At 44.2% G+C, this 11,188-nt stretch overlaps 1 protein-coding gene across 1 annotated transcript; it reads left to right on the top strand.

Moving 5' to 3' along the window:
• Nucleotides 1–399: 399 nt before the first annotated feature.
• On the top strand, nt 400–6,193 carry PINLYP (phospholipase A2 inhibitor and LY6/PLAUR domain containing). Its single transcript, XM_062600256.1, has 5 exons — nt 400–448; nt 1,497–1,613; nt 2,794–2,943; nt 3,401–3,541; nt 5,857–6,193. The coding sequence occupies exons 1-5, from the start codon at nt 400–402 to the stop codon at nt 6,078–6,080; spliced, it is 681 nt and encodes a 226-aa protein (XP_062456240.1). The 3' UTR covers nt 6,081–6,193.
• The last annotated feature ends 4,995 nt before the right edge of the window (nt 6,194–11,188 follow it).

Here is an 11,188-nt window from a genome sequence, read left to right on the forward strand (position 1 = left end):
ATGCTTGGCCTGTTTGGGCTTAATGGTGAGAGTACAACAAGGCTGTTTCTTCCCAAGCATTCATATGTATGGCAGGGGCAGGATGTTATTCAAACAAAGTGTGGAGACATACCTGATAGACCCCAGTCATCCAGTCTTTTCCTACAGCCTGTATACTCAAAACCAGGGAAAGATATGAGCATTCCTCATGTAAAGGAAAAGGAGGAAATTTTTCTTTAAAGGAAAAAATACACCAGTGCTAGCACACTCCAGCTTCTGTTCCTGAGAGCATGTCTCCAAATTCCACTTCCCCAAATAACAGTGACGTACCCATTTCCCCCTGGTTTATAAAAGTCCTTGTGACAGACTGTGCTGTGTTCAGCAAGAGTTTGTGGCTCACTGTCCTTACATCCCATCAGCATGAAAGTATCTCTTGGCCTCAGCCTTCTCCTGGCTATCCTAGACACAGGTAAGTTTTCTTCTAGGATCTGCTGGGCTGAGAGATGTGAAACTGGCCTGAGAACTATTATTCAGCGTGTAGGGCCATTCCTGCCATCTGAGCCACTGGCAACCCCCCTTGTCCTGGGGGATTTGCCATACATAGGTGTGAATAGTGGATTAGGGTGGAGCAGGGGATCTTTGGTGCTATGGCCCAACTTGCAGATGAGGATGTAGGTGTCTACATGTGAGCTGCTTTTCTAAGCCCTCACAGTGGTCACTAGCAATCTAGAGGTTTTTGTATCATACCTACCACCCCATGCAGGTCTCACAGCTACTGCAAGGTGCGTACTGTGATGGTACCCGTGAACAGGGAACCAACATGTGCCCTGGTGTCTTAATCTGTATGCTGAACCCTTGGTACAGATAAGTGTGTGTGTCAGAGAAGACAAGCTGTTTGGCTTCTCTCCATAAACTCTTTATTCCTTTCCAAATGTTTCATGGTGGCTGCCTGATATTCTAGTTCTACTTAAGATGCTCTTATCCTGAAACAGCAGGCAGTCAATAAAGTGAATTCCCCTAATATCTAAGAAGAGCTACACCATTCCCAATTTGTACATAGCATAGTAAAGACTTACTGGCAGCCTTTTGATCTCCAGTCCTTTGGTTGCCCTGCTCACTTTAAAGAGAAGATTTGGGGGGCTGAGAATCCAGGAGATGCCTGAATGCCTGCCAGAGCAGAGGGGATTTGGAGTTCATTCCTTTGGAATCCCCAGTAAAAACAACCCAGCAACATCCTATAAGAGACAAGTCAAGCTAGCTTTAAAATGTAAAACATTATCTTGACAAGGCTTCCTCTCATTTCTCCAAATTTAAATGGAAAGTAGAATAAATAATAATAATGATTAACCCTCCTGCCCACACACACACACATACACAAACTGAACAATGAAACAGGAAAAATAAAGGAAAAGGAACTTTAAAAATGCTGATCAAATGCTGAAGCAAAATGTGGATAAAAGGGGAAGTGAAATCTCCTGTGACTGCTACCCAAGAACGTGTCCTACTTCCCTCCTTAGGAACCACTCTTCAGTGTGAGATTTGTCACAGCATAGGAAAAACCTGCTCTGGCCCCCTGAAAACCTGTACTGGTGGTGAAAATACCTGTGGCACCATCGTGCATGAGACCACGATAGGTAGGTGAGACTATCACTATGGCTGTTTACAAGTGCAGCTTTCAGAAAAGGGTTGGAGGACGGGTCTCTATCCCCATCTCTGCCTTATGGTAAGTCCTCAGATGAGTTGTTCATTTTCCTTTTCACTCAAAGAGGATGCAGATATGGGCCTGGGATGGTAAAAGCATACTATTTCTCCATCTTGAGGAACAGTAACCTATCTGGAGGGCTTAGTTCTGAGTTGTGGAGGGGAGAGACCTAAACAGCATACCGGGAGATGAGATTGGCTTTTATTTCTGGCTAAGCTGAGCAGTTGGGTTAAGCGGCTGGACTGGCAGGGACACATGCTTGCTGATATCTAGCACTGGGATGGATTGGCCATGGGGTGGAGGGAGAAACAGGCCTATGTCTGAGTCCCTTCCCTGAACAGGGAAGGAGACCACAGTTGGCACCATGGGCTCAGGGCTAACAGCACATCCCCGCAACTGGCACGCTAGCAATGGGTACTGAGGTCACATGGCAACCACACTCTGTGCTGCATTTGTGACTTGGCCTTAGCCATCACCTAGCTTCACTATTATGGCCACTGACTTTTAGATGGGCAGCTGGCTCCTTTCCTGACAGGTTTGGTGCTACCAGCTCCAGTGTGTTTCTTCCCTCTGCTTGTGCAAAGTGATCCTTTATCTTTTCAGTGCTGGTGGGGACTCAAGGGACTGCAGTTCTGTAATTGTTCTGCTCATCCTGTTAAGCTTTTTCAATCATCTGGCTCATCGGAAAGACTTGATTTGCCTGCGTGAAGATGTCAGAGCTTGCAGCTGATGGACTTTTGTGCTTTGTGGACTGTACATAAAGAAGTTTGAGCTATGGGTCAGAGGTGCATGGGTTACCCCATAAGCCCTAAGGTTGGGTCATTATAGCTAAAGTAAATGTCTGTAACACACTGGTTGCCTGGGAGCAATTGTATCCTGCTCCCTTTAAACATGTTGTGGAGGAAGAGAAATTCTTCATTAGTGTCTCAGATGTGGCAGCTCCACCTTAGTTCCTCTGAACTAACCTCACCAGGTTCCTCACTGCTGCCTTCAGAGTGGCTTTGCTGTCCTCTAGCCCCTTTAAAGATATGGGGAAGGCCATGCAGCAGGCAGGGGGACAGAGAAGTTATCTTGTGGTTATTGACTTGGCACTGCCCTCTCCTTCATGACAGGGGGGATGGTAATCTATTCATCCATCAAGGCCTGCCTAATGTCCAGTGCGTGCCATCTGGATGCTGTCACCATGAACTATGGGAAAGTAAAAGGAAGAACTGGCTTGGCCTGCTGTGTGGGTGATGCCTGTCAAACAACGTCGGTCTCAGGTAAGCTGCCTTTTTGTGCCTACCCTGTCGCCTCATTGTCTCTGCCTGCCCATCACAAGGTTTGGCTTTCTAGTCTTAGCCTCTACCTGGGGAGTGTTCAGCCCTGTTTTCCAGGAAGGACAGCCTCACCACAGGTCTTCTTGGGACAAGCCAAGGTGAAGCTGAGATTCAGCATGGGTTTTTTGCTTGGAAGGGCTCCACAGAATAGTCCTGTGAGAAGTTTCCCTTACTATGGGAAGCTAGGTAGAAATATAAACCGTTCTGCACAAAGCAGGTTCTCAAAGAGAGTCTGCAGCACAGTTTTGCACAGAAAGCCTTTTCTGTCTGTGGTCACATAGACTCTGTTGATCCTGATGCTGGCAGAATTGGCCTCTCATGGAGATTTAAAGAGGTCATAGGTGATGAGCCCCTGTACTTCCTCTCCTTCTCTTATTAAAACCAACCTCTTTCTTCCCAGTGCCATCAGTGGACAACGTGCCCAATGGATTACAGTGTCCTGCCTGTTACAGCGTAGACTCCTTCCAGTGTGGTAATGAAACTGTAAATTGCACTGGATCTGAAACCCAATGCATTGACATTGCTGGACTGTTAAATTCTGGTAACTATCTTTTATTTTGGACTATCATCTTTTTGGTTAAATTGGCAAAACCAATTAAGGATGAAGCATCACAGAAAAATAAAAAAGGGCAAAAAATGTGAAAGAGAAACAGAGAAAGTGACACAAACCTGAAAGGGAACATGCTTAAAGCTTATATAAAAAAAGCAAGGTTACTTCCTTCTCCCCACTTCCCTGCCTTGTGCAGATAACTGCTGAAATTCCTCATGGTGTGGTATAACTGAGGCAAGGAGAAAAACTGAACTCATGAAGCAGTCTGATATGTGGAAGTATAATAAATCTGACCAAGACTTTGAATGTCCTAGTTAAGGAGCATGAGGATGTGTCCAGATCTAAGCCAGCTGCTATCTTAGAGGAGGTTCAGGTGAAACTTTCCTTGAGTACAGAGGACGTCTCCTAATATAAAGCCATCAGCTTTCTCACGAGGAGACGCTGGCTGCTGTGGGTGCATGATACTGTTTCTTTTAGTGGTGGTCTTGCTCCTACAGAGCCAGAGACAAGTCCCTCCTCACGAATGTGGTGGATGAGCCTCTGAGGTCAGGAAACTTGAAGACCTTCCTAGTGAGGGAAACTCATTGTCTTTGAACAGCAGAGGTCGCAAGCAACATGAAATGATCTCCTTCATAAATCTTATTCCCTTCTGTAGAGACTGTGGTTAGAGAGAAAAAAGCAGACAAGCTCCCTGTCTGTTTGAAAAAGCTATCTTTCATTCCCTCTCTCCCCCTTCCACATCTCAGGGCAGCCCCATCAATGCCCGAGAAGGCAGAAAAAGTAACTCTGAAGTCAAAGACAGCAGCATCTACTGTAAAAGTAGACTGAAAAAAGCCATTGTGTTTGGCTGTGGACATAGTTTCTCTGGGATCATATTATTGTCAGGTGATAATACCAGGCCTCAAGATCTTTGTTACATATTTTATACACCTTTTGTCCAAACCCTCAATGAGAAAGGATTTTGCAGAACAAGAGAAAGCAACCATTTGCTTAGTCACCACAGTGGAAAAAGAGTGATAGGAATTTTATGTTGCAAAAGTGGAAAAGATTCTTAAATTGTCTTAACTTTATTGATTGGCCATTGTAAATCAAGGAAATCTGTGCAGTGTGATGAACCAAGCAGAGGAAGCAATTGTATAGGAGCAATGAAAGCTGAGGAACTAGTGAAACACTCATATACATTATTTGTACTCTAAATACAAATATTCAGCAGAAAATGTCAGGCCTCTGCAGCCTACACAGAGGAGAAAACATGAGCAGTGGGAGCAAAAAAGTAATGACAGTGAGAATATTGAGAATATCTAAATGGAGAGTTAGTAACCCTGGATCAGAGGGAAGAGTCACACACGAGCTGTCTGAGTTGCTGTGTGTCCGTAGCTGTTGGCAGTTAGGTAGTTTAGCTGTAAAACTGCTTGGAACTGTTGACCTGTAAGGATTTTCTTCACAGGTCTTTAGTTTGGTGCACTAGGCCTGAGTAGATTACCATTTTTAGTGGAAAAAAGTGTAGGTTAACAAGGAACTCTGGTAGCATTGGGACAAGACTACCTGGCTTCCTCCAGACTGGGTCTCAGGTCACTTGTCTTTGATGTCCAAGCTGTAGGCTAGCTGTAAGCATCTTTGCTCACACGCTGTGGCATTTTTAAGGTCTCTTTCTCAAGTAGACGTTCTGCGTCTGGCAAGTGACAAGTTCAGGTTTCAGGCCCTACCTTAGTGGAGACATGAATGTGATTTCTCTGTTAGCTTGCCTAGATCCAGTAAGGCCTTAGAGATTGGAGTTGCCTGAGTAAATGTGTCAGTATTTATCATAACTATCTACACTTAGCCAGGTGAACACTACCCTTTAATATCTTTGAGGCGTCTCATCTCTTACGTCAAAAATGTCTGAGAGAGAGTTATTTGATTCAAAAGTCATGAGAGGATCAGAGAGAACAAGAGACAAATAAATAAATTCATGCAGTACCATTACACAACCATTATTTCTTTAAGTAGACTGGGTTTGAACAGAGGAATCTCTAGTTGAGAGAAAGAAAATGATTTAAAAGCTTTTCATCATCTTTACTCAGCAGAAAGCAGGAAAAGGCAAACCCAAGTTCCTTTGTATTTCAGGTCAACCAAGGTGACCTTCTTGCTTCTTGAAACTTTTTTAGGGAGAGGACCGGAGAGGAATGGGTTGGTGGATTTTGTAGTTAACTGGATGTACAGAATGGGGAGAGCTCAGGGAGAAAATGTGAGCCTCTGACCAGAGAGGGAATAGCTATGATAGTTGGTTTCCCTGTTACACAGCATGTACTACTTCTTCTGTGCAGGTGGACTATCTATGAAAGTTGCCATGAAAGGCTGCACCACCATTTCTGAATGCAGTGATGCAGGAGAAGGGAAAAAACAACTGGGAATGATAGACATGAAAATAAAGCATTTCAAATGCAAACCAGCCTCTCTTCCGCCCATGGTGCATTCTGGACTCTCCTCTCCAAAAACTCTCTTTCTCCCTGTCCTGTCAGCATTAATCTTGGTGAAGGTGCTTTTCTGATGCTCTCCAGGACTGGGTAAGAAAAGCGCTTGTAAAAGTCCGGTGGTGGTTTGCACAGATTCCTGTTTGCTCTGGCTTCTTCTGTGTGGGAGTCTGTTTTCAGACCAGCTCTTGTTCTCATATTATTTTGCAGAATAAAGACAGTACTTATATGCCTTTTGTTTTCTGACTGATTTAATTCAAAGTTGCATGGGTTTACTTTGAGCATTCTCTGGGAGCTTTGTCCACATCAGGACCTGGTGAGACTGCATGTGGTACCTCTATACTGCACAGGCAACAGGAGCTCTCATGACAGCCTTAAAATCTACATGGACTATCTCAGTGAAAGTCCCCTGTGTTTGGCTAGCCACTTTGCCAGGCTCTGGACAAGACCTGAGGTGAGTTCCTGAGAGGTTCACTCTGGTTAGAGAGGCAGCTTGCCCTTTTCCCCTCCCTTTAATCTTAGGTGTCCATGGTAGGTCCTTCTGGTCAGAAGGCTGCTTGTGGCCTCCAGGCAGTCATGAAGCAGTCTCCATTTCAAAGAGCAGTCAGCGACCCTTTGCTACAAGCAAATTGCTCCTGGCAAGAGCCTGCCTCTGCATGGTTATTCAGCTTGCCTTACTAGATTTTCCTCCCATGTTTTATCCCAGGTTTCAGGATTATCCAGACTTGCCCTAGGATGATTTGATTTAATAAAACAGGCAGTTTTTCTACCGTGATAGACTGCTAGGAGCCCAAGTAATGGCAATTTGTAGCCCTATGCCTGCTTCCATTCTATTGGCCAAACCACATACATAACTGACCAAGCCTCCCATCTTTCATGTGCAGCATCCACCACCACTCAGCTGTTCCCCCCCAGCGATTGCCGGCCCTGCTGACTTTCCTCAGATGAGTCCCGCACAAGGGCACTGAAGAAAAACAGCACATTAGAGAGCACCACATTATCTAGGAGGTAGTATGGGCTGGGGGCAAGAGGATAAGGATGTGGAAGATCTGGGAGACACTGGGGTGTAGAGTGTAGGAGAGATGTTTGTAAACTTCAGCTTTTAGGAGAGGCTATCTATCTGCCTCAGGTAAGTTTAACCCACTAGAAAAGGGTAGCCTGTTTTTGGAGCAGATTACAAGATTGTTAAGCAAAGTGTGTGTTCTAGCTCACAGTGTAAGCACACAGTGTTTTGGACAAGGAGTTACAGTGATTGAGCAATGCAATTAATTTTTATTTATTTATTTATTTATTTATTTATTTATTTATTAGTGTGGCAGAAAATGCTATGGAAAGTTTTGTCTGCCTAAACTAAACCATAATGTGTGGCAACAGTGAGGTGATCATGTCTTCTTCCCAAACAGGCTGAAGCACCTTTCTTTCTAAAATTCCCACCAATTAGTTGAGAGAGAATTTCACATTATCTATTATAATATCTTTTATAATACAGGGGTGTGGATATGAAAATAAAAACTAATTTTGGAGATGGAGAGTGTACTGATAATATAGTTTTCATATAGGGAATAGAGTCTGGTCAGGCACAATTAATTATTTGCAAAGGCAGTGCAATTACAGTGTGGATGTTAAAGGGGGAATATAGCTCCCTCTTGATGGGACACCAATAGACTGATACTTGAGTGACCCACTTGTTCAGCATTTTTCCAGATCTGATAACACTCTGGAATTAAAACAATTCTCTATCTGTTTGAGTACATTATCCGTGAACACATCTCCTGCACGTTCATGCAGAACACTACTGCTGTCTGTTGCATCCCCCATGGCAGATCTCGACCCGCTTCGATGGTTCAACCCTTCACTCTTGTTTGTTCCACCTTGACCTGTGATGTTATCAGGATGGAAAAGCTAAATGAGTTTGTTCAGCCTGGTCAAGGCTTGGGTGAGAAATCTCCAGAAAGCCAAGGTGCTGGGATAATATTTAGGGAAGAATAAAGAGGAAGAAGGCAGTCAGCAGTGTTTCTGTCACGGGTTTGTGGCACAGAGAGGAGAAGCAACTCAGTTCTGACTTCGAACTCATTCCTGTGGCAAAGATAACTGTTGCAATTTGTGGCTATATAAAGGGGGGGAAGGAGAGGAAATAAGTGGAAGTAACTCTGTATCTTTGTGACCAGTAGGTCAATACTTGGTTCTTTTCCAGCATCCACATTTTTAAAGGCTATTAAAATGGAAAGTGTGAAGAAAAATGCCTTAGAGCAAAAGTCTTCAGGATCATAAACTGGTGATCTGATGAAAAAGAAGATAGACAGGTGACTTGTTTGCAGGCTGTAAACAAACTGATATGGAAAAGGAAAAGATCTAAAAGGGCTCCAGAGCACAACAGAAATCTGACAAACCCAAAGGAGGAAAAAGTCACATTGTTACTGCTTGTAGACTGCATTAGACCATTAAAGCAAACCTCCAAGAGTGCCAGCGGGGGTCACAAGCTTTTGATGTCTGCAAATCCAGCATGAAGGTCTTTCAGAAACAGACACTTTAGTTGTAGACAGGTTATAGGCAGTACAGACAGAGTCGGTAGAAATGTGACAGAATGGGATTAGGCAGGAAGGTGATGAGCTGAGGAACCCTTCTGATCTTAAGTCTGGCTTCTGGGAAGGGAGATGAAGCTGGAGTATGTTCTGATAAAAGCAAAGCAAAAGATGGGGGAAAAAGATGGTGATACTAATTTACAAGCACAAATCAAACAATGGGATCTCAATATCTTGAGCAAGGAGTGATGAATGAGCAATAGCTGCTTCTAACTATCTGCAGGGTGTGAACACCAGAGGAGGGGGTATCTCCAGCAATTCTCTTTAAAACAGTCACTGGGGTGAATATGGGAAGCTCCATTGTTTGCAGAGTTTAACTGAGGATATGTGGCAGGGAGCAGCCCTGATCTCATAGGCATGTTGGGGAGGGGCAAGGATTATGTGGCCAAAAGCCATCATAGTAAATGGAATGACTCCTGCTGATTTTAATGGGCTTTGAACCAGGCTTAGACACTGAACTGGATTGTTTCCATCTGCAATTTCTCTTTGTAATATATACAAATCCTACTCCCACACAGATGCACACACACAGACATGTAAATACCAGATCCTCCCCTAGACCTTGCAGACACTTCAGCTAGCAGGTATGCAAGATACAGGCAGGCACCAGACACCTGAAGGTCTGGAGGGCTGAATGAGGCCTGCCTTACCCACAATACAGACCAAGTCAAGGACAGCTTTGATCTTCACTTTTGCATAGCGGAGAGGACATAGAACACTGTGTTCTCTCCCCAGATGATGGGAAATTAACAATGTCCTGCCACTCTCTCTCCCTCCTCTGAAGTTTTAGCTTTACTTTGAACAGTTGAGCCAGCCAGAAAGCCTGGTGGCAGCCAGAAAAATTGCTTTAATTTAATTTAAGCGTTTTAATAGAGAGAGAGGATCTGGGCTGTACATGAGGTGGACAGAGCCCTTAGCTACGGTGGGTGGACAATGATGATGTGGGGTAGGAATCAGAAAAGCTGAGGAAAAGGAGCTGTAGGCCGTGCAGCCAAGCACCATGCAAGGCAATTATCAGACTCTAAAACACCCTTAGTTCCTTCTTTCCAGCATTCCTGGAATTGGGAACTGTCTTCATTTCACTTCCTAGGAAATATTCCTGCCCCAGAACATTCAAATCAGGAAGTCAGGGCACTGGGAGCCAATGGATTTCTCTCTGTTCTGGTTAAAAGATGACCTGGGGCTGTATTTGCAAAGGAATGTGAAGTTATTGCTGTATTTCTTTCACATCATGACCATGGCTCTTATGAAGAAGTTTGTTAAGCACTTAGGCCAACAGGTCCAGTAAGTATTTTGGAATTACACATCAAAGACAAAATGAGGACAAACAGTGAATGAACAAGGGATCTTTCTTATAGTCATCAAGAGTGTGTGTCGTGCTGTGTACCAGAGACTAAAAAATGTTTCCTGCCTCCTGTAAGAAAGAACTGCAGGTCCATGGCCATATGACCAAACATGGGCTTATGCAATGGATTGGTGTCTCCATCTGAGTATGTCACTAAACTCCAATGGAAATCAAGCCAGTATGGCCCATTGAGATCAGGTCTTGCTGCTGATTGGATGAATCACACCACGAGTTCCCATTTGTATTGAGTGGCCCACCACTGTCCATGCCACTGACAGAGACATATGCATTGTAGACACACAACATTAGGGGAAGAGGATCCCATCACCAATGTCCTGTCTTCTCTATGGAGAAGATGTTTTATATAAAGCTGTGGAGCAGAGAGAACAAATGTTCTCTAGTCCCCTGTGCTAAGGATTATGGTTTGTGTCCAAAGCTACATGGCCTCATTTCTTAACTCCATGGGCAACTATACTGGATTGAACACCTCATGTTACCAAGTTCTCACACATTTGCTCCTCTTTCTTCAATAAGGACATGACCTCTGGAATGTATATTGTCAAGAGCAGTGTTTGGTCCCCACCCCCATTGATGTTATATGGAAGAGGTCTCGCTCTCCCTAAACATATCCTAACTATGGTAGAGCATCTTGTTCAAAATCATGGGAGCTCTCACGTGGATGAATGAATGAAAATAAAATTTGACCCTGAATCAAATCGACTCCTGTCTTGGAGTAACTTATCAAAACATCCGTTCTAAGCAGATGGACATCTAAGACCTTTCTCTTTCTGTGAAGAGAACTGGTGTGCAAGTCAGTTCTGGAACCGGGTACTTGGTTGTTGCCGCTGGGAACACAGTCTTTCTAATTTAGAACACTGCTGATGACAGGAAGGAAAAGTTTCCTCACACAGTTCACTGCCTCCCACAGTCACACCTCACATCTGATTTCGTCTCCTGGGAACAAGTTCTTGGGCCTCCTGCCCAGAAAGCCCTGTTGCTGCCACAAAGATTTCAGATTGTCTGCTCCAGAAGAACCAGCTAGGGATCAGATCAAAACATGTTTTCCAAGCAGGTTTCTGTTGGACATCTCTTAGGATGGTGTGGCTTGCCAGAGAAAGTATAAAAACCATAGGCAACTGATTTCCAAAAGAGTAAAAGTTGGCTGTAGGTACTGTGCTCTCTGCAGGTAGAAAGTAGCTATGAGTTTACACCTTCAGGAAACTACAAAGCCTGTTGCAGCTCTGGGACCCTCCCTCCA

This window comes from Rhea pennata, chromosome Z (assembly GCF_028389875.1).
Source record: "Rhea pennata isolate bPtePen1 chromosome Z, bPtePen1.pri, whole genome shotgun sequence".
NCBI lineage: Eukaryota > Metazoa > Chordata > Aves > Rheiformes > Rheidae > Rhea > Rhea pennata.